At 38.9% G+C, this 24,320-nt stretch overlaps 1 protein-coding gene across 4 annotated transcripts in view; it reads left to right on the forward strand.

Moving 5' to 3' along the window:
• Positions 1–21,530, forward strand: part of asphd2.L (aspartate beta-hydroxylase domain containing 2 L homeolog) — a 44,178-nt gene extending 22,648 nt beyond the window's left edge. For 3 of the 4 annotated variants that reach the window (XM_018261196.2, XM_018261190.2, XM_018261182.2), the window contains 4 exons: positions 5,989–6,130; positions 10,670–11,805; positions 18,822–18,935; positions 20,138–21,530. In XM_018261196.2, coding sequence (XP_018116685.1) covers positions 10,854–11,805; positions 18,822–18,935; positions 20,138–20,247 — 1,176 coding nt within the window. In that variant the 5' untranslated portion in view covers positions 5,989–6,130; positions 10,670–10,853 and the 3' untranslated portion in view covers positions 20,248–21,530. Of the gene's footprint in view, positions 1–5,988; positions 6,131–6,244; positions 6,293–10,669; positions 11,806–18,821; positions 18,936–20,137 lie in introns of all 4 variants that reach the window. The other variant, XM_041566142.1, reaches the window with a different exon arrangement.
• Positions 21,531–24,320: the final 2,790 nt, after the last annotated feature.

Here is a 24,320-nt window from a genome sequence, read left to right on the forward strand (position 1 = left end):
TTAAAAGGTTAATGGCTTGAGAGGCAGATGAAGGGTTAATGGACTATATAAATGTATAATGTATGCATTAGCATCAGGGTGTAAGTGACAATCCGTAGCCAGTCATACATATACCAATCACAATACTGGATACGCCTCCCTATATGAAGACATACAGACACTGGAATAACTAAAGGGGAGCCCAGACTGTGGAACCCAGACATAGGCTGTGTAATAAAAGTCCTTTATCAAATTAAACATGAAACCCAAATTATTTTTTTTTACTAACGGTATTGAAATATATCGGCTGTAATCATATATTGCCTGCCCTGCCTCTATGGGGCAAATTCACGAAGATTCGTAGTTGCGCCAGGCGTAACTTCGCCGCACTTCGCCACACTTCGCCAGGCGTAGTTTCGCCAGCGCTTCGCAAATTCACTAAAATCCGAAGTTGCGCTCAGGGGTAGCGTAAGGTTGCGAAGTTGCGCTAGCGTTGCTTCGCTAAGTAAAGCGAAGTTACACTAGTGAAGGCTAATTTGCATACGGCGCCAAATTCAAATTTCAATGGAGGAATACGTATCAGCACTACAAATGGCTAGAAAAGCTTCAAAACATTAAATAAAAATTTTATTTTGCCCTACACATGTGCCACTGTCTAGGTAAGTTGCCATGAGTCAGGAAATGTAGGGGGGAAGGAGGGGAGCCCCAAAAAAATTTTTGATCTTTTTCAGCCTATCACCCATAATGTAGAAAACACGCCAGTGTTTTTTGGGACTTAGAAAAAATTTTGACTTTTTTTGAAGCAATCCCTATCTACTCTATTGCGCTTCGCCTGGTCTGAGGTGGCGAAGAAAGTCTAGCGTAAAAGGTAGCGTTCAGTACACTGCGCGCGTTAGTGAATTTGCGTAGTTACGTCGCTAGCGAAACTTCGCCAGGCGTAAGGGTGCGAAGTAACACTAGCGAAACTACGCCAGCGTTCGTTAGTGAATTTTCGCAGTAACGAAAATGCCAAACGCTAGCGAAGTAACGCTAGCGTTCGGCGCTTCGGCGCTTAGTGAATTTGCCCCTATGTCTTTGTTCGTTTAACAAATCTGTCACTATTACTAGTGAGAATTAGAAATTAACATTATCCCAAATAAGTTAAGGATATTTTATTTATCTCGTGGGGTAGGATGGTCAGACTGGTGACATTTTTTACTTGCAATTTAGGATTTCTGCCTAATGTATGCATCTCTGAAAAAAACCATACTTAAAGTAGAAGGAAAGGTACTTAAGCAGTTTATTGTCAATAGATTAGCCACAATAGTGCAAGATATAACACTATATTTATTCTGTAGAATGCTTTACCATACCTGAGTAAACAGCTCGAGAAGCTCTCTGTTTGTTTAGGATAAGAGCTGCCATATTCACTTGGTGTGACATCACATCCGGCCTGAGTTTCCCTGTTCAGTTATAGCTCTGGGCTCAGATTACAGCAGGGAGGTGAGAGGAGCAATCTGAGCATGCTCAAGCCCTAGCCCTGGAGGTTTATGCTGAAAACAAGAAGTCCATGTGTACACAGTGCTATGCAATATGTTGGCGCTATATTAATACATGTTAATAATAATAATACACAATAGAAGGAAAGAAATGCTGTGTTTCTTTTGACAGAGGACTCGGAGCAGCATTACTTTGAGGGTTTACTGGTGTATTTATATAGACCTTTCTGATAAAGCTAACTTAATTTTAGCCTTTCCTAGGACATTCCATATTGTTCCATTTATTAGTCAATGTAGTCACTGAGCATGTATGCTAGCAAGGTGACCACAAGCTCTTTCAGTTAGGCCAATGTTGTACAGAATGTATTTCAGTTGGCAATGAAAGTCCCAACTCCTGTCAGTGGCTGCATGTCATTTTACATCAATGGAAACTGCCTGTTCCCTCATAAAAGGTGGTTTTCAGCCCCAGCCGTGCAATTATGATTTTTGTTTGGACTGAAAAAAAAACCCCATCACTGGTCGTGACAGATACATTACCTGTGACATTGGCTTGAAGGCTGAAAGAGACAGAGCTGTTCTATTATGCAAATTGAGGAAAAATTAATTTGCATGATAAAGTGCTTGCTTGTTATGTGTAGAATCAAAAGCAGCAGCTTTGTTTCTCTGCCTTTACATTCCCTGTAAACTAGTGCCTCACAGCTGGCTGTACACTGTACCTGGTAGCTTTGCAAAGATGCAAATTGTCTGTGTGTTTCTTTATGAGCGGCATGTTCTATCGGCATGAAATGTGTTACCACGTCTGAATTATTCCTTCATCGACCTGCAGTGCAATTGTTTGTCTATCTAGAAAATGTGTATTGATTACATGGTATAAGGAACAGTGTAGGACATTGCATTCCTGAAATAGCAGTACGTTACGTTGTTAAAACAACCTTTTTATTTATGCGAAACAATCGTACTCAAGAGCAGCATAAAAATGCAGGACACAGAATAATATGTTGTCAAAGAGTCGTGTGAATATATAACGTAACCGATAATGCTCTGTAGCAAGGACACCTTTTTGGGTATCAGCTGAGCTTACTTTCCAACATTCCCGGTCAGAAACTGTCTAAAACAGTTCCTCTAGGCCTGGCATCTCCCAGCTTTCTACCTGTGAGCAACATTCATATTTCAAAACAATTGGGGAGCAACACAATCATGAAAAATGTTCTGGGTGGAACAAAATAGGGGCTCTGATTGGCTATTTGGTAGCCCCTATGTGGACTGGTAGCTTGTGAGCAACATATTGCTGGTTGGGGATCGCTGCTTCGGGCCATTACTAAATCATTCTAACTTTCACCTGATTTATCCTATTACTAATCAAGCTTCTTTAGCTACAAAAGTCAGAGCTGTCCCATGCCATGAGTAGAAGAAAGTATACAGTATCAGACTGCACAGTTTACACTTGTCAAACGCTTTTACAGATTAGGATTTAACTTGATCTGCTACACATAAAGCCAAATCCTAACCGAGACCAGACCAAAAATCTATCCTATTAAGGACAGTTTTTGTGGAGCATATAATTAAAAAATGTCTTGGACATTAATAGACATATTTCAAATACTCCAAAGGTGAAAGTGACTTGTTTAGCGTGAGAGTAATAATATTAGAGCTGTGGATGAAATGGGTCTTGCTAAGAAGCAGGTTCAGCTGTGCTTGTGGTAAAGGAAGTATTAGTACAAAGAGTATAAAGGAGACTAAAGTAGATTTTGTAAATAGAGGGTAGAAGAAGAACTTAGCAGCCTGATGTTACTATACAGGTATGGGATCTGTTATCCGGAAACCCGTCATCCATAAAGTTCCGAATTAGACTCCATTATAATCAAATAATCCACATTTTTAAAAAGGATTACCTTTTTCTCTGTATTAATAAAACAGTAGCTTGTACTTGATCCAAACTAAGATATAATTAATCCCCATTGGTAGCAAAACCAGCCTATTTGGTTTATTTAATGTTTACATGATTTTCTAGTAGACTTAATGTATGAAGATCTAAATTATGGAAAGATCTGTTATCTGGAACACCCCAGGTCCCGAGCATTCTGGATAAAGGGTCCCATACCTGTACAATGAAACCTCCAATTTTACATCCCCATTCCATTTGTTTGTGGTTCCACCTATATAATTTATATTGTATTTCCCTTATTTGAAATATTCCAAGATTTTGTTTCTGGTCCCCTAAAAAAACATACTGTAATATTAACTTAACAGCCAATGTGACTGATACAGCTAAAAAAAATTATAAATATACAGGTATGGGACCTGTTATCCAGAATGCGCAGGACCTCGGGTTTTCCAGATAACGGATCATTCTGTAATTTGAATATTCATGCCTTAAAGGGATACTGTCATGGGAAAACATGTTTTTTTTCAAAACGCCTCGGTTAATAGTGCTGCTCCAGCAGAATTCTTCACTGAAATCCATTCAAAGAGCAAACAGATTTTTTTATATTCAATTTTGAAATCTGACATGGGGCTAGACATATTGTCAATTCCCCAGCTGCCTCCAGCTAGGAAAAAAACATGTTTTTCCACGACAGTATCCCTATAAGTCTAATTGAAAATAATTTAAACATTAAATAAGCACAATAGGTTGTTTTTTCCTATAAGGATTAATTATCTTATTTGAGATCGAAGACAAGGTGCTGTTTTATTATCAGAGATCGTTTTTTAAAAACTTGGGTTATTTGGATAAAATGGAGACTACCTTTCCATAATTCGGAGCTTTCTGGATAACAAGTTTTTCTGGATAATATACAGGTATGGGATCCGTTATCTGGAAACCCATTTTTCAGAAAGCTCTGAATTAAGTGAAGGACATCTCCCATAGGGGTAAATTTATCAAAGAGTGAAGTTCCGCCACTAGAGTGAAATTCCGCAGCTCTCAATTCATTTCTATGGGATTTTGAAAGGCGTATTTATCAATGGGTGAAGTGAAAGCTTATAAAAATCCCATAGAAATGAATGGAGAGTGGCGGAATTTCACTCTAGTGGGGGAACTTCACTATTAACTTCACTCTTTGATAAATATACTCCCTAGACTCCATTTTATCCAAATAACCCAAGTTTTTTTTTAAAAAAAAAAATTCTCTGTAATAATAAAACAGTACCTTGTCCTTGATGTAATTAATCCTTATTGTAAGCAAAACCAGCCTATTGGACTTATTTAGTATTTACTTGATTTTGTAAGACTTAAGGTATGAAGATCCAAATTATGGAAAGATCTGTTATCCGCTACTCTGGTTTCCCTCCACACTCCAAAAACCTATCAGGACACTAGTGATACAGTATGAACATATGGTTGTAAATTTACCCTGCTTTTGATCCATTAATATCCAGGCAAATAAACATTCACCTCTGAATTTCAAATTCTTATTGGTCGTAGTTCTTCCCACACCATGTTCACTATTGGTAGCCTCTGTCCTGAGGTTTTATCAAGGTAAGTGGCAAAGTAAAGTGTTAATTTTGCTAAAGGCAGACGTGGGTCGTGAGGACTCTGTGGGTAGGTGCAGAGATGTAAAAGAACAATTTATAGCCACATAAATCAGCTTGAGTGTGTGATTTCCACTACTAGCAGAAAAGCAGCCGTCTGGGAGATTTACTTATTTATGTTACCACTGATATTTTGTTACATTTTTAAAGTACAAGTAAAACCATAAAACAAGTGGATAGTCATTTTTTTTTTTTCGTTTGTCTTATTTCTAACAATAAGTTAGAAATCTTTTAAATGTAGATTTCAAGCTCAATTCAGACTGTGGACTGGGAAAAAGGGTAGTGGGGTTCTTAATGAGTTAACAAGGCTGCGATACAGTAAACTGTTACAGACTAAAGACATAAATCATACATTTTTTGCAGTTTGTCTGAAACTGGCTCATTTACCACAGGGCAAGACCAAGTGCTAGATATGTAGCAAGGGGCCTATGCATAAAGCAGTGCTCTGCTTCACATGTACCTTCCCCTAAAAGTAGACCAGTAACCTATTTCTCTGCTTATACAGGTATAGGATGTGTTATCCAGAAACCTGTTATCCAGAATACCCCGAATTATGGGAAGGCCATTTCCCATAGACTAGAATTTCAATTAAATGCTTTAAAAAAATGTTTACATTATTTTCTTTTTCTTGTAACAATAAAACAACATTAGACTTATGGTAGATAGATCAAAATTATGGAAAGATCCCGTATCCTGGAAGACCCAGGCCCCCCGAGCATTCTGGATAAAAGGTCCTATACCTGTAATCGGTTGCAGCTTTGTACGCTGTATAGAATGATCTATAACTAAATGTGAAGCTTTAAAACAAGTCTTTATTTTAGAGGAAACTAAGTGGGTTGATGTATGTCATAAAAAAAATGCTGCCTCCCACTAAATGTGGGTGAAAGAAAAGATAACTGAGGTTTTGTTAGGCTTTTTTATGCTTTTTCTCAATGCGTTGTAAAATACCAGTGCACTTTATCTCCACAAGGTAATATTTTCAGTTTTGTATTGTTTTTAGGCTGCACACATATGCTGAAGTCTCCAGTTAGAGGAGGGGAGCTTTTGTCCATAGAGATGACTACATGCCAAGCCAAGAAAGGAAACATAGTACCAACAAGTTGTGCACTAGTATGTAAAGACTCCAAGAAAAAGAAATAGCGGTAAGAGTCTTTCTTTCTCTTCTTGCATATTCTGTTCCTGTTCTATCACTGTAATTTAGCAATTTTATACTTGGGTTATTTCATTTCAGTAGTTTTTTTCTTTCTTCCATGTAGCTGGAGATACATAGAATGCATGCAGTTGGTTCAGGCGACCACCAAATGGTAAACCTGTTGACCTGGAATCCCTATTTCAAGAAAACGTTTGCCCGGTCCAAGTAAACCACAACAACCAACCAGATGTTGCTTTTAAACAGATGACCAGCAAATACTATTCATTGATTGGTTGCTGTTGGTGATTAGACCTGTAACAAGCTTTGCACCTTTTATTACATACTCCACAAGACTATTGGACTTTCATGAATGCAGTGCAATGTCTTTTTATATTTACATGTGCAGTGCAGCATGCAAAGTACAATTTTGGGTCATGTTTTCAGTGCAGCGTTGGAGGGTTGCACTACATCAATAGGCACATGATTACATGAGGCGGTTGTCAGGGTCAGACTGGACATGGGGGGCCCACCGGGTTACTATACTGGCCCCCCTCCCTGTGCGCATGTACAAACTTTTTAGGCGTGTGTGCGCAAACCCTGGTGCGCATGCGCAATACATAGATTCATTTTTATTTGGGGGTCCCGAGAGTTCGGGGGAGGGGGCTGGACCGACGGGGGCCCATGGGAGCCTGGGCCCACCGGGTTTTTTCCTGGCGTTCCTGCCTGCCCAGTCCGATGCTGGCGGTGGGAAAGAGGCAACCGCCGAAATGCAACTGGAGCGGATGTAGATGCAATTACTGTAACGTGACAACTACTTCTAAAATTGTCTGATCACAGCTGCACTTGGGGGGTTACCTGGTGTCTGTTCTGATTTTTTGTTATGGGATGATAAGCACTTTAAATCTTGAAACCTGCCAGTGAATTAATGCATGCTTAGGCAAGGCTAAAACTGCAGGCTTAGGCATTAATGCTACTTAGAAGAATGCAAAAATTTAAGCAGTATATCCTCCATTATACAAGTCAATAGTGGTAATAAAAAACAAGATATGTTGAATTGCTTATTCTGGTGTATTTTATATGTTCTAGTCATTAGGCTGTGTGTGCCTCCTTTGGTATACTTATGGATATACTGTTCGTATAGCATTTATAATGGTGTTTCTGCCTTGAGGCAGCATTTCACGAGGATAGTGAAATAGAACACTGGTTTTCTATTGGCCACTAGTGATAGTTAAATCTGACCCGTTTCACCTGAAAATGCATTGGGAGACAATTTTTTTTGAACCGCAACAAATTTTCACCCATTGGAGTCTATGGGGTATATTTATCAAAGAGTGAAGTTAGAGATGGCCACAGTCCTCTACAGCCACTCTCCATTCATTTCTATGGCATTTTTAAAAGAGTATTTATCAATGGGTGAAAGTGAAAGTTCATCCCGTAGAAATGAATGTTTCACTCTTTGATAAATATACCCCAATGAGCGTCATTTTCGCAATCTTGGTGAAAATTTTCGATCGTAACTATTGACGTCGAGGCTGAATTATTTGATTCAAATGGAGTCTATGGGAGTTTCCTGGATAACGGGTTTCCGGATAATGGATCTCATATCACATCAGACATCACTGTAGCTCTCTGCAGAGTAATTGGTGTTTAGTAAGTGACAGGTGGGTGTCAGAATTTTCTAATCCTTTAATCCACCACTGTGCCATGTGGGTGAAGACAATTGCCATTGTGATGAATGGGAGATTTCATAACACAAGTCCATGGTTAAATATATATATATATATATATTAGATGTGGCACATTATGTTCCCCTTTTAGTTGACTGCTTGTATGTATAACTTAAAGGCACAGTGGTAGCGTCCTTTTTCCACACTTGCAGTAGTTTCCATTTAAATGTCTACATGGCCTTCAGAATTCTGTAGCACTGTGTAGTAATATAGAGTATTCGGTTACTTCTGTAGAAGCAGTAGGTAATAAACCATTGTTAAAACTTGCAGCATAATTTGTGGAAATTCATTTTTTACAACATTGGGTTGTTGCTTTGGTGTCAAATATATATATTTATATATTTTTTTTCTCTTTGTCTTTTTGTTTGCAAGTATTTGATATTCATTTTATAATTGCCGGGACATTTGAGTGTCTGCTTGTGTGGGCTGATGTGAGAGACAGGCGCTTGTAAATCTACAAACAAATTGGTTGTTAATAATGCATTTTATTGTAATTATCATGCATACAAGTGGATAGAAGGGCTGTATTTTATTTTAATGTGTTCTCTTTGTGCTAGCTCAGTAGGAAACCCATATATCATTTAATACTGTGTAATTCAGAATTGAGTAATAAAGATGGAATTCGCAAGATTTAATTGTTTAACATCTATGCTGTAAGTCTCTAAATATATACAGTGCAAGCTGGTTGTAAATGGAACAAAATCTTATCATAGATGTAGTGTTATTATTTCTTTGTTTTAATATTAAAGGCATACTATGATGAAAAAATGCTCGTTGCTTAATTGTGTCTGTTTGCCAGTACAACGGATGCATTTGCTGGCCAAAATTGTATGTGTGGGTGTTAAAGTGCAGAAGTTCATGTATAACTCCTCCGCTCCTAATGGAATAATATGAGCATTTAGTGGGCAGCGCTTGATGGGTGTATATAGGAAGATCATTTGAAAGTATGAGGTTTTAAGAGGAAGAAAGATGTTATTTTTTTTATTGGGTTCAACATCCATGATTGTGCAGGAGAAAGATTTCGTTAATTGTCAATCAATTAACTGGAAACATTGAAATGCAGGAGCCAGTTCTGTCGGGCAAGACAGCGGGCTCATTTATAAACAACAACCAATCGGTGATTAGATATTTTTCAGCCAGCTGCAGGTACAACAATGAAAGCAAACTTCCAATTGGTTGCCATGGGTTACTGCCCAGGTGCTAATTTGTCCAGAATTTAGAAATGAGCTCCAGTGAGAGGATTCTTGCATTTGTTAATTCTTGCATTTATGCAACATATTTATACTCTTAATAGGGTTGGCAGTTCCTTGATGGACAAAGACCTTGTGGATCTTTAAATTTACCTGTTGCAAGCAATGCCATACAGTGGCAGGAAAGACTAACAAGGAATCTGTCTTGTATTAAAAGGGGTCTCGATTGACTACAGTAATTATTTCCCTTTACAAAGTACTGGTAGGGCACCATCTTATACATGTAGTACTCAAAAGAAGAACTAGGAAGCTGATTAGGTGTATGGAAGCTTTCAGAAACTTTTGGATTATATACTCTGATGAGGCACTTAAAGGGGTTGATCATCTTTAAATTAATGTTTAGTATGATGTAGAAACTGATATTCTGGGACAATTTGCAATTAGTTTTCATTTTTTATTATTTGTGTTTTTTATTATTTAGCTTTTTATTCAGCAGCTCTCCGGTTTGCTGTTTCAGCAATCCAGTTGGTAGGGTCCAAATTACTCTAGCATCCAGGCATTCATTTTAATGAGAGACTGGAATATGAATAGAGGAGGGCCTGAATAGAAAAATTAGTAATCAAAAGTAGCAATAACTTTGTAGCCTTACAAAACATTTGTTTTTAGATGAGGTCAGTGACCCCCATTTGAAAGCTGGAAAGCTTCAGAAGAAAAAGGCAAATAATTTAAAAAAAAAAAAAGCTATAAAAAAAAATAAATGAAGGCCAATTGGAAAGTTGGGAAGAATTGGCCATTCTATAACATACTAAAAGATAACTTAAAGGAAACCCCGCTTTAACAGGCATATGATCACTTTGTATAAATATATAAGGAGACCATATACTGTAAGTAGCTCTCAAATGGCTGTTTCAGCAGTAGCTGGTTACAGAAGACAAAATGACATACCGAGAGATTAGAAGAAAGGAGGTTCTATCTAGTGGAAACTTGTTTTTGTTACATCAAAACCTCTGAAGCTGTAGAATTCTCTCCCTCTGATCCCACTGTAGGAAGTAAGAAAATTAAACAACATAAACTTAACAATAGTTGACGCAGGGGCAGGGACGTTCCGCCAATGAGGCGAGTTGAGCAACTCGCCTCAGACAGCAGCGCCAGATAGGTTTCCAGGGGCCGCAAAAAGACAATCCTGGTACCTTTAAGTGCCGAATATCCGGTTTTGAATTGCGCTCTTTGCACTAGTGTTCCAGCCGGCGAGGGGAGGCTGCAATTGAGCGCATAACCAATTGCCATATTAGAGTCCGGAAGGAATTTTTCCCAGGCAACAAAAACTGTATGCTGTGGGCAGACTTTTATACACACATTATGCAGCATACTACTTCTATTTCATTATACCCTCATACACTGTATTAATCACTGTTTATTGTACAATGTTAACGCCACTTTAAGCAGGCTTTTTACAGCTGAGGGTAAATGATGTGAATAACCGTCCAACCTATTATTTATTAGAAGCTGAATCATGAAACTAAAGAGCATAATAAAACATTTTTCCTCTTAAGATTTCCTCTTGTAATGAAAAAGTGTTTCTTCCTTAAGGAAAAAGTGAAATAAACTGTCAGTATTGTTTACTTTCAACAGATCTAGTCAGCCTGCAGTCTTCTTCAGAATGACCTCTCCTCAGTGGATAGCAGTAAAACCGGTGATGACACATTGCTACGTCCTGTACAAAACCCGACCCCGGAAATCTGTATGGTCCCACGTCTTCCTATGCATTTTTAGAGATCAGCACCAAACACTCTCTAGCCACTAACACACTGCTTAGATGTCTAAAGAGAACAGGCAGAATCATGTTGTCTTGTTCACCAACTCATCCATATTAACCCGCATGGTGTGGGCCCTTCCTAGAACTTCCAGTCCTTTTTGCATTGCACCATCTTACAAACCTGACCGCGGCTGGATAAAGATGTCTGCAGAGTGGCTGATTGATTGGAGCTGTTTGCTGAATGGACTACGTGACTTGATAGCTGGTTGCATCCAAGCTGTGCGTGACTGCAACTCCCTTGCACTAACCACAGTGATCTGCCTCTTGCTGCTGTTTGCATGGTACTGTTACCGAGTTGGTAAGGACCAACCCCGTTCTCCCTTTGCCACTGTGAATTTACTTATCCAGAGTTCAGAAGCCAAAGGCTTGCAGAACGGGTTTGCTTACTGCCACTCGCGTGAGTGTGTACGCTGCACCCATAACGATGGACTGAATCAAAAACTTTATCACAATCTGCAGGAATACGCCAAGCGGTACTCTTGGTCTGGCATGGGCAGAATCCACAAGGGCATTCGAGAACAAGGTCGGTATTTAAATAACAGGCCATCAATACAAAAACCAGAAGTCTTCTTCCTTCCTGATTTACCCACCTTGCCCTATTTTCCACGGGATGCCCAAAAGCATGACGTGGAACTGCTAGAGCAGAACTTTGCCACAATACTTAGTGAATTTGAAGCAATCTACAAAGCCTTTTCAAACTGCAGCCTTCCCCAGGGTTGGAAAATAAACAGCACACCAAGTGGGGAATGGTTCACCTTTTATTTAGTCAACCAAGGTGTGACCATCCCTGCCAATTGCAAGAAATGCCCACGGACGTATCGTTTGCTTGGGAACCTCCGCACCTTCATTAGCAACAATGTGTTTGGGAATGCTTGTATATCTGTCCTAACTCCAGGAACCGTCATCACAGAACATTATGGGCCAACTAACATTAGGATAAGATGCCATCTGGGTAAGTTTCTTTTTTTCTTCTCCATGAATGAGAAAAGTATAAGGATTTTAGAAGAGAGTTCCATAAACATGTGAAGGCACCACAGGCTTTTGCAACTAAATATATAATATATCACCCTTTATGGCAGTCTCTGAATATACTTTAGAAGGTTGTATTTTACTGTATAATTATTGCTGTTGTGTCCTATATATCGTGGAAAATGCCTCCCCAATGTTAGCAAGGGTCTGTGACTGCATAAAATGGCTATTTCCCCTCCACAGTTGTCATTATTTCTTTGCCTTTCCTCAGACAAGCAAGAAGCTCCCCACAGAGCACCTTAACACCCATTATCTTCACTCTTCAATCCTACACCCGCTATCCACTCTCTAGGTTCATTATAGGTTTTATTGCCCACATTGCTTCCTTTCTTAACTGGAAGTCTCACCAATTTCCCTTCTAGTTTATTCTTTTTCCTACACAACTGCAGCCACATTTTTGTTCTCGTACATTGTTATGTCTGGTCATAAGAAGTCTGTTTGAGAAGAGTTCATAAATGGAGGTGTCCTTTATTTTTCCCCAAGTGCTAAAGCTCTAAGGAGCACAAGAGCAAATCCCTTATTGTTCATCCTAACAAGCACTTGCACCCCAGGAAAACTGCACAATCCAATGAGAGGGACAGAGCACAGTGTCAGAAGGCGAGCCCTGTCCTTATCACCTGTCATAGGGTCAGGGCCCCATTGTGGCCTGCACCTCCTGCCGCTCCCTTGCTTGTCCATCTGAATGACTCTCAAGTTAAGGAATAGATAGGGGGATTGAACGAGGGACACCTACATACCTCCCTCTGCACACTGTTTTTGAATAGAGCATTGCTTAGTGAAGACCGTTCTCAATTCATGGGGCTAGCCTCATTTCGTTGCGCTCTGCAGTGACCTGTGGCCATAGTGCACAAGCAGAACATAGTGCAAAAAAAAAAAAAAAAAAAGGCTGATCATGACCTCTTTACACTTCGCACACTGCGGTCTACAACATATATGGCCCTTTATAATTTTTGATTTGTTAGTGTTTACCACAGGGCTGTGGAGTTGTTGATTGAAAGAAGTGAAGTACAGAACATACAAGGCATGTTATCATTGTCAAAGCTCAAAAATATAAACTGCATCCGTTGGTAATTCTAAACCATTATCAAATTTAAACTCCATAAACCAAAAAAAATTGGAAAACCTAAAACAACTTGTATATTAATTGAACCTGGTCTAAAGCTGTAGAATAGCTGTTAAATACAATCCACAATTAACTAAAGTATTGTCCTTAGAAACAGAATTGCTTCTGCCATATCCTCCTTCAGAGAAGCTCTTCATCCTTTTCCCCTTCTCTCCCATCAGAGTATTGGTTCCTGCCCTCCTGCTCTCCCATTTTTTCTCTTAGCTTTGGTTTGGACCATATGTCACTATATATATTTACGCAGGGGCGTAACTATAGAGGAAGCAGACCCTGTGGCTGCAGGGGGGCCCAGGAGGTATAGGGGCCCCATGAGGCCCTAATTCATATACAATTTCAATAAATATTGGAGAAACAAGTCAACCTCTAAACATTTTGGGGGCCTGAAAAATAATTTGCTGTGGGGCCCAGTAATATCTAGTTACGCCACTGTATTTACGCCTCTTTTCTACTTTTACCTTCAGTTAAACCTTCCTGTACATAGATGTACTATAATTCTCTGTTCTCTCCTTTCCTAATCCTACTCTATCCATGTGTTTGCTCTCTCATTTCTTTATCTTCATCCCAATCATTTTCTTCTTCACCCCAATGTTTTTTAATCTCCTACCTTCTCTTCCTCTCATTAGAATATTATAAATCCAGTTCCTATTCCATGTGTCTATCCCTGTCAATCCATGATTTAACAGTTCATCAGCACCGAGTGTAAATTTGAAATGTTCTGCTGAATCCTGCCTGTGAACAGGCTCCCAGCATATAGAAAATGTGTTGCATTGCCTGACCTGAATTTTAATTGCTAGTGAATGGTGCAAAATAATATTCTACTGCTGCAAAGTAGTCTTTTACTTTTTCTGGGGGTTTTGGGTTTATTTTTTGATGTTTTATCTGAGGTTTTCTGACAAACTCATGTATTTCAGCTACTGATTGTTGCATAAAAAAGTAACGTTTCTGATCTCAAGCTGCCCTCCATCAGTTGCTGCGTTATAGGGAAGGAATGTACCACAAGATAATTAGGAAATGAGTGTGGGACCTTGTTGCAGTCCTTGCATGATCTGTATTTGCCATGGGGACCTGGCCATAATTGGTGCAGGTTCCCAGGAGTTTTACATCTTTACCAGTGGTGTAGCAGCTTGACTTCATGAACGATTTGAATGACTTCATAAACAATCCTTTGATATCCATGTACAGGTAGTATAGCTACAGTTCCATGGGCCTCAAACATCTGCATGACATATGCATATGCTCAACCCAGGAACATTGGGATCTCAGGAGATGGACTTGCAGCCATGAGTTTGTCCATGTTCTCTTAATAATTGTCTCACCTTTTCAAATGGTTCTCAATTTTACCTTCATTTCTATATGTTTAGTGTGAAGCACACAGACAATTCAAACTGGTTGGTTGTGTGCTTGTTATTTTGTAGGCACTGATAACTCATCACTGGTTAGTTTACTTACAAATTAAGAGGATTATCTCCTTGAAATCTACATTTTATTTTTTACACGTTTTAAAAGGTGCTACCAATTTCCATTTCAGGATCAAACCAGCTCTGTCCAAACTAATCATGACCTTAGGAAATTGTGTTTTAGACGTGATGAGATATCTTGTTCAAATGAGCAATCAACATCAATGTCATCAGCTGGGGACACTGTGTGAAGGTTAATAGAGCAAGGTTTGCAATCAATATTTACAATGAACAATGAGTGTTCACATTAGAAAGTTCATCTCCGTGCAAACCTTTTGCCTCATTATGTTCATTGGTTTTTATAATTAATTAACTTGCCTTTGGCTTGTATGCATGTCATAGGTGATAATTAGAAACACTAACCTGTTTTGTTTTTTTTTCTTTTTTGTCGGGACCCAACCATGAGGCAGTATATTATAAAATGGAATATATACAGTTATAAATGCATCACTAATATATACTAATGTCTGCCTTAAATGGCAAATGTGTTAACTATAAAGTTGGTCATGCATGATCCAATAATATCTGCTGATTCAGCTCCTCCAGCTTATAGACTTGGATCTGGGACAAACACTTGACCTGCCTAACCAGTATCTATTTGCCAGTATGACCAGCAAAATAATCTAAAAATATACAGATATGGGACCTGTTATCCAGAATGCTTAGGACCTGGGATTTTTCCGGATAAGTGATCTTTCTGTAATGTGGATCTTCATAACGCAAGTCTACTAGAAAATCATTTAAATATTTAATTAAACCCAAAAGGCTAGTTTTTACCTCCAATAAGGATTAAGTTGATCTTAGTTGGGATCAAGTACAAGGTTCTGTTATTGCAGAGAAAAGGGTAATCATTTTTAAAAAATTTGATTATTTGGATAAAATGAAGTCTCCACATAACGCATAGCTTTCTGGATAACTGGTTTCCCAAAAACAGATCCCTTACCTGTACCAGACTGTGTATCAAATGCTCTCTTAACTCAACTTGAGTTGTAAACACTTTTTCAGTGAACAGTTGTGTTTAAAACCATGCAAATAATTCACTGATTTCTCTATATTGATATTCCTCCAATGGCTTGCCTAACACCATGTCACTCACAGCCTAACTGTTTGTAGATCACTCATTGCCTGAATGTTTCCATCTTACACTATTTTCACTGTTGCAAGAGTTACATAAATCTAAGGACTGAAATTGCATGCCTTGGGCTAGTAGTGATCACTTGAATGGCCTAGTAAATGCAAATTAGACAATCCTTCTTTTTTGGCCATGTAGGCCTACTAGGTTGTGTGACAAGGTGTGACATATCAAGCTATACTGGCTTTTTGTTATCCCCTTAATTAATTTTCTGTTCAAATATGTAAACATTTTTAATGTAATTTAAAGGGAAATTAATGTAATTCATTTTAAGGGGGTTGTCCCCAAAGAATGAACAAAAACAAATACATTTGTTTTGCTTGATGAAAGAAAATGTAATTCCAATAAATAATTTTTTTAGTTGTAATATTAGTGTGTAGGCAGCCATCTCAGGTCATTGTGCCTGATCCTGTGTTTGCAGAAAGAACCAGCACTTCACAATGAAACTACTTTTAGATAAGCTATTGTTTCTCCTACTCCATAGCGTTACTGAATGAGTCGCAACTTGGATTTTTACTATTGACTGCTATTCTTATATTTACCTCTAGATGGGGCATGGGAGCATTTTTAGGTGTCAGGGAACTGTTATCCGGTTAAAGCTGGCCATAGACTCAAAGATCCGCTCGTTTGGCGACAACGCCAAACGAGCGGATCTTTCCCCGATATGCCACTAACGGCTATATTGGGGGTAATTCGAACGATCTAATTTGATGCGCCAAGGGGCTCCGACGGGTCGGTCGGTTAAAAATCAAACCTTCCCGATCGATATCGTGGCCAGATATCGATCGGGAAGACCCGTCGGAAGTCCCCATACACGGGCAGATAAGCTGTCAAATTGGTCCAAACGACCGATATCGGCAGCTTTATCTGCCCGTGTATGGCCACCATAACTCTTATTCTGTTGATGGGCTGCTGGGGGGAAAGGTAGGGGGGTGATATCACTCCAATTTGCAGTGCAGCAGTAAAAGAGTGGTTGAAGTTTATTAGAGCACATGACTGAGGGCACCTGCAAAACTGACAACATGTCTAGCCCCATGCCAGTTTTCAAAATTACATATAGAAAAATCTGTTTGCTCTTTTGAAAAACAGATTTTAATGCAGGATTCTGCTGAATGAGCATTATTAACTGATATATTTTGTAAAAAAAAACATGTTTTATCATGACCGTATCCTTTTAACCTTGCAGCCTCATTGTGAGTTTTACATGATCCCTGGTACATAATTCCTAGTCGTATCACCCAAATAACTATGGATGGGTGGCTTTGGTTTTAGAGTAGTAGTAGTACATATTCCTGCTTTCATTTCATTTACTGCCATACTATTCTCTTTCATATTGCTTGCTATTGCATGTCATACAATCTAAAACTAATCAGTGATGCTTCATCAAATGGTCAGCTCTCCTTGTTTCTGTAAGTGATTGCCTATCACAACACTTTATGAATTTTTTAATGAACACACCGCTTGAAAGGCCATATACTGAATAATTAAACAAAGCATGTATTTGTAATACACCAACAAATTTGTTAAAAGGCAAAAAACTGATGGTGAAGAGCATCAAATAGTCTTTCCACACTAATCAGATTAAATGCTTATTTTTCTTCTTTTTCTTGCAGACACTTACCTTTTTTCTATTTCTAATACGATTTTTGTCTCTTTTTTTTTTTAATAATGTATAGTGATTGAAGCTTTATGGCACTATTTTTCCTAAGGGCTATTCCACACGGGGAGATAGTGACGCGTTTGCGGTCGCGGCGACAAAGCGCCGCGACCGGCGCAGGCGACAGTTTTGTATGGGCGCCTATGTAAAAACGCCTGTGCTAACCACACGAGGCAATGCGCTTTTCAACAGTCGCCTGAAAATGCCTCGCCAGGCTTTTTCAGGCGACTGTTGAAAAGCGCATCGCCTCGTGTGGTTAGCACAGGCGTTTTTACATAGGCGCCCATACAAAACTGTCGCCTGCGCCGGTCGCGGCGACCGCAAACGCGTCGCTATCTCCCCGTGTGGACTAGCCCTTAAGGATTATTACTTTAGCCAAGGAAAAGCAGCCATTTATGAGTATGTGGAACGTTATAAATAAAAAGGTTTGTCAAGGGTCACCATGAGCTGAAAATGACATTCATTATAGCCTTGTGAACCTTAGCAATTGGATGGAGTCAGCCAGTCTAGTTGATGACAGTGGTCTGTGAAGGTGCACTGAATCATACCAGCTTTAGAAATCAGACCGAGAATGACACCAACATTTATCACATGGAAATCAGACGCAATTTATATGCCACACAGTTTGTCAAGTCTAGTTTTTAGCTGCTTACCTTTAAAAACATAGCTAGCTGTGATACATGAAAATCATACATAATGCAGGTGATTCGGTTTTGTAGAATTTAAATCACGTTAAGTGTTCATGCTACTAGGATAAGATAAATAGTAGGATGGAAATAGTTGACGGTGCTTAAAGGGGAAGTAACGTAAAATAGAATAAGGCTAGAAATGCTGTATTTTTATACTAAACATAAACATGAACTTACTGCACCACAAGCCTAAAAAACAAATGATTTATGCTTTCAAAGTTGGCCACGGGGTCACCATCTTGTAAATTTGTTAAACATCTTTGCAAGACTGTGCACATGCTCAGTGTGGTCTGGGCTGCTTAGGGATCGTTATAAATGATCAAAACAGTCAAATAATTTCTGCCAGAAGCCTATACACCAAGACTAATTAATAATCACTGCTCTACAGGGAAACAAAGCTGCTCGAGTTCTGTATGGCTAGGAAGTAAGGCTGGGGCTCCCCCTGCTGTTAATAAGTATGACTGTTTCCCTGCAGAGCAGTTAGGGAACTTCTGACAATTACTATCCACAGCAGTCGGAGCAGGTAAATGAAGGGGGAATTTCACAGTCAGGTTTCTTGTATAAACGATACACATTTTTTAATTAAAGTATATTGGAGATAGGTTTCTTTTCCATTAAAGAAAGTAAAAATGGGATTTTATTTTTTTGCCTTTACGTGCCCTTTAACCTTTTTCACTTCACATTATCCAGAACGTTTGTTATTTAGTGTCTCTTTATCTCCATCTTACTGCATCATATATTTTGTGTAGTAATGCCATCTCACACTTCCATCAAAGTTAGCCTTGTATCCACTCTTTGAGGTATCATGTCCATGTTGCCTAAAAATAATGCTGCCATTATATGGGCAAAGTACAGTAGTAACTAATTATTTGTAACCAAAGGTCTAAGAATCCCAGGCAACTGTGAGCTGGTGGTTGGTGGAGAACCCCAATGCTGGGCAGAAGGACACTGCCTTCTATTTGATGATTCCTTCCTGCACACTGCTTTTCATGAAGGTAGGTTGATTGTTCTTTGCAGGGTTACCTTTTAGCTTTGTTTATTTATGCAGACCTGACTAGTATGTCTTCTCTATAACAGGCAAGATGAAGTCTAAATCATAGGTTTTATCCACAGGAATCCAAACTGTTTTTAGTTTTTGTTTGATGAGACTATGCAGCTTATCCTGAAAACAAAGGCTTTTTGTTCACAGAGGCTGAAAATGTAATGATGAGTTGTGAACATTTAGGGGCCTGTTTACTAATATTCTGACTTTTTTCTTCTAAAAAAATTGTTTTTTTATTTAATACAAAACATGTCCAAATAGAGAAAGCCAGGGGTCCCATAGAAGTCAAAGATCATTTTGCACTTTTTTCGTTCCTACTTTTGATAGCATTCATGATTTAATGGTGGTTTTCAAAAAACTGTAATACCACTAAAATTTGAACTCAGGCTCTTATTGTTATATAAGTTTTTATTCCCGCAAATATTCATGCTGGATCTCCTTGCACCTCTAATTATGGCTGCACATTCCTCAACCCTAACTATGTGTTGGATTATCAAGCCTTCCCGCATTGACAGAGAAAATAAAGAGAATTTCAGAAGCATCTGCTGCAGCCATGCCAAATCTGCAGTTAGACTTTTAAGATGACCGCAAGCTGGCCTACGTTTGGGATGTTGGCACAGAATGGCCACAAGTTGATTGGTAAATTGTAATTATGGACTTCTGGTCTTAGCCCTGATTTGAATGTTGGCCAGTTACCTGTTAATGAAGGTAGACCTGCACCTCAAAAGCCAAAACCTTGCAAAAATCATGTTTTTCGGTAGACAAAATTATGGGGAAATAATTGGGGGAGGGGGGGGTCCTGAGTTAAAATTGTTTTTGACTTCTGTGTGTGTGTGTGTGTGTGTGTGTGTGTGTGTACCTGAGTACTTGATTTTCTGTGTTAGAACATTTTTTCTTTTCACATTTAGTGAGTACACTTTAATCTTCCTAAGCCTGAACCTAGCCTGAGAAATCAACTCCATCCTTCAAATATCACATTGAATCTTATTTAACACTGCTCTTGCTGGGGAAAAATGGAAAGCCGAGCCCCTTGAAGTATGGAAAGTGTAAATCAAAGAGACACATGCGTTTGGTGGACTCTTACATTAGCGACTTCTACTTATCTGAAACATTTTTGGTGTCTGACTGTGTTGCCATTTCTTTCTATTTTGATAGGTTCAGCTGAGGAAGGCCCCAGAGTGATCTTCATGGTTGATTTGTGGCACCCTAATGTGGCAGCTGCTGAGCGCCAAGCACTGGATTCCATATTTGCTCCTGGGCGCTGAGTCCGCAACGCCACTACTGCAACTGAACATCTATGCTCATGGAAAATTGCCTCAAAGAAAAGCTTGTCTCTAACAAAAACAAAAAAAAAACAAAAAACATCCTGTGTATATGAGCTATATCTTATGTTATCTATTTAACCATTGGCTTCTCCATAGGTTTTCTTTGAAGGATTGGCAATGAAAGGAAGCAGAATGCACCAACCAACTTTTTCTCTAGCACGAAAGAGCGTTGAAACTTTACTCCACCGAGGAGTGCACTAAATATGGTGGCTAAAGACTCAAAGCACCATAATGAGTAAACAGCACAAACCAACCATCAGCTTAAAGTTGTATTAAAGAGATAAAATGCAGGTGAAACAGGCAGGAAAACTGAGGCATTCAGGGAATGGCTGGAACACACAACGCTCACTTTTGTTCTTCCCCTACCAGGGTTTATAAAGTAGTGTATTATCTCATATCGCAGCTAATGCCATGATTTCCATTTTCTACTAGAATGCAGCATTACTATAGTATGTGTCATGTTGCAACTGTATATTTACCAAGCTCTGAAATAAATGGTTCAGAAGTGACAGAAAGCAATGCGTCATTGACATGAACAACGGGATGCCTTTTATCACGTTCATGCGTGAGACAGGCCAGTCATACAGGATTATCTGCTAGTTCACAAAGTCATATTAGGGGCGGTTCCACCTTGATTTATCGCGAGTCATATTGATGAGGTTTTACCAAGATCAATCATGGCTAGAATAAAAAATATCCAAGGTCTTTTCTAAGCAAGGTTCTCTATGTGCAAGGACACTGAACTACAATCAAAGTAGCCATGTCTTTTGAAAGCAGTTATTAAAGCTAAAAGTCACCTTAAAAAAAGTACTTTCTTCACTGGTCCAGCTTTCTAAAGAGACTTCTTTTATGAATTGATATCTAGGAATACTTCTTAAATGGTCTTTAGATTTACCTTAAGATGCAGAAGAGCTCACCGTGTATGTGTGGGCTTTGGAAGGGCTTGGTTAAGAATCATTTTTAAGGAATTTCAGAGATCTGATATCTTTGTCTGACCAAAGTGTATTTTTTTTCTTTTGATTTGTTTTAGATAATAAAAGGAACATTTCCAATTTGTCTGTCCAGTGTTCCAGCTCCAGATTTAAGGATCTTTTGTTTTTTGGTGGTTGTAAAGCAGCCATTTTGTCTACGTGTGGAAACGACTCCCTTTTGTTGTCTTGTACTTTCACAGTGCAACAGACTCCATTTTGTTCAGTAATAAAATAAAAAATGTGTCTACAAGATATGATGTATATTTTTGGTACTTTGTTCTGTTTTTTTTTTTTTTTTTTTTAGATATGAAGGTGAGAATTGCTTAAATGATTATGAGCGTACATTTGATAGTAAGTAATATTGGGGGGTTGGTATTCAAATCTCAATCATCCATAGCAACCAATCAGGAAGCATTTACTGGTCACCTGTTTAATATCAGACATCATATTGGTTACTACGGGTTACTGCACCTGGTCAGACTTTTTGTGCCTTTTAATACGTAGTGGGGTTAGTAGGTTTAGTTCTCTGTATTTCTGATATCAAATATCCAAACCGTTTAGTAAATCTAGCCTGTAGACCTTTTTATTTTCTGGGATTATTCTTAAAAGAGAACTCAAAGAGCACAACAGAAGACTTTTCAAATCAACAGACACACATGAGCCATAATTTAAAAAGAAACTGTCTAGAATTTTCCATTTTTCCTCTTTGTATTAATTTCATAGGAAGTTGAAATAATATAATTTATAATCATCAGCACCACTGTCTAAGTGAATATTACACTAATTCTGTCTCTCTGTGCTGGCGTTGGTTATGTTGAAAGAGCTCAAATACATCCAAGCCAACCCAAAATGGCTTATGATGAACCCAATACGTCCTCCATTCTTAACAGGGGACGTTTACTTTGGCCAGTTTTTGCGCAATGCATTCTGCTCTTCTTGCACTACCACAGGTCTCAATGTTCTGTTTTAGAGTGCTGAGACAAACCACTTGCCCCACAAATAGGGTGCTCACTGTGTTCCTCAGTGCTGTATTATGATGGCAGTGGGAGGACTCCCACCAGAACTTAACCCCCCACGGTCTGGCCTGCCTCCCCCTGCTCACTAGAATTGTGTCCCCTGTAGAAATACTGACCGCTCATGTAGAGTCAGCGGAGCTCACAGGCGCCATCTTCTGCACTTTAGTATTCTTCGAATAGTGAGCACCATATTGGCGCATGCGCAGTTGGAGGAATCTTCGCAAAACAGCTGCGCATGCACCGTAATTGAAGGGAAGAAGACCCAAAGATTACTGAAGGGCCGGAAGATAGCACACATGAGCTCCTCTCCGCTGACTCTGCATGAGTGGTCAGTATTTCTACAGTGGACACAATTCTGGGGTAACATTGAGCAGGAGGGGGGCCAGCAGGGACTTCTGACTGTGGGGGGTTTAGTTCTCCTTTAAGTAGCATGTCATACAGATGTGCAAGTTTAGGAGTAGCAGAAGGCACTTGGTGTGGAGTGCAGCATTCCCCAAGGTGCAAGTTTGTGTTGAGTGAGCACAAGTGGTGATGTCTTGTGGCCCAAGGGGGTAATATATTTTTCCTTTAAGATACAGTTATACATTTCACATTCACTGAGTGATCAGACTGATTAACTTCCATTGCTGAAGTGCACTCACAAGTGTGAACATATCATTTAGCTCTTGCCTTCTTTATTCTAGTCTCTGAGAAACTGTCACTAACTTTCAGTCTCTATAACCCTCAGTAGCTCTCGGGCAAAACCTACAGTATTTTACAGTGGATAAACTGGATTATTACTGCACTAATCAGGTGACTAATGCCACAATACATTTATGGCTTATTGGTGCCCCAGATGATCCGATTCGATGAAGTTGACCAGCAAGCACTGGTGAGTCTTTTCACTGATATATCATTTGGTTTTTTTGTTTTTTTATAATGTTCAGTCACCTGCCTCAGGTAAGAACTGTGTGATAGGATGGATAATTTAAAATGAAATAAAAAAAAAAAGACCATGTCTATTAAAAATGCTCTTTTATTCCTGAAATAGTACTAGACAATCACCACCAGAATCTCAAAATCTAAGATTGGTCTGCTAAAAAGAAATGCTGATTATACTACAGCATTGAAGCAAAATGGTAGGTTACACCCACGATGGTTCCTTTGCTTTGCTGCTCTCCGTCTTCTCTCCTCAGGAGCCATGTTGCAAGCAGTTTCCTCAGAAAGTTCTAGAGATTGACAGGCTGTCTGCAAGTTTGGCTCTTAATTATTAGGCTGTATCTGTGCTATTAAACAGAGACATTAAAGAGTGATTTGCATGACTCTGCCCATAATTCCATATGTGAGAGTTAAAGCAGTGCTATATGTATGAGGCATGTAAATACCTTCAGTTTTCAGAAGTCGCCTCTCACTATTAACATATGAAGAATGCTTGATTTTGATCACTGGTACACATCGCAATTTACATTTAAACCCTTCCTTTTGTGGGTTGGACTTTCGTGTGTGGGTAACTTGAATCGAGTTTGGATAATTTCCTAGTCGAATTTGAGAGTTTTGACCATAAGAAAAAATTTGAAAATTCGAATTTTCAATTCGACCCTTAATAAATCTGCCCCTATGAGTTGAATTGTCAGATATGCAGGTAGAAACAATAGAATTCTACCTCTAGATAACAATTCGGCATTAACATTTTGCCAATGTTCAGCACATTCAAAGACACCTGATAAAAAATTTTCCATTCTCTCCGATCGACTACTACTGATATCCAAGACTTTTGCCAATATTGTTTGCCTTGTCAAATCCGCAACAAATAATGTACAAAATAAAGTTTGGTGAGTGTGAGGCATGGATGAGATTGCAGTCTCATGAAAGGGAATAGCTGGCAACCTAGACTAGAGGAAAAGAACTTTCATTTGTATCAGTGTAGGTGGTTCTTCAAAGTAATGACAGTGAGGTTGTAGAATGCCCTACTGGATATATGTTGTGAGGGATGATTCTATTGATGTTTGGATGACTTCTTGGTTCATTTTTGTATGTATTTATATAT

This window comes from Xenopus laevis, chromosome 1L (assembly GCF_017654675.1).
Source record: "Xenopus laevis strain J_2021 chromosome 1L, Xenopus_laevis_v10.1, whole genome shotgun sequence".
Classification (NCBI taxonomy): domain Eukaryota; kingdom Metazoa; phylum Chordata; class Amphibia; order Anura; family Pipidae; genus Xenopus; species Xenopus laevis.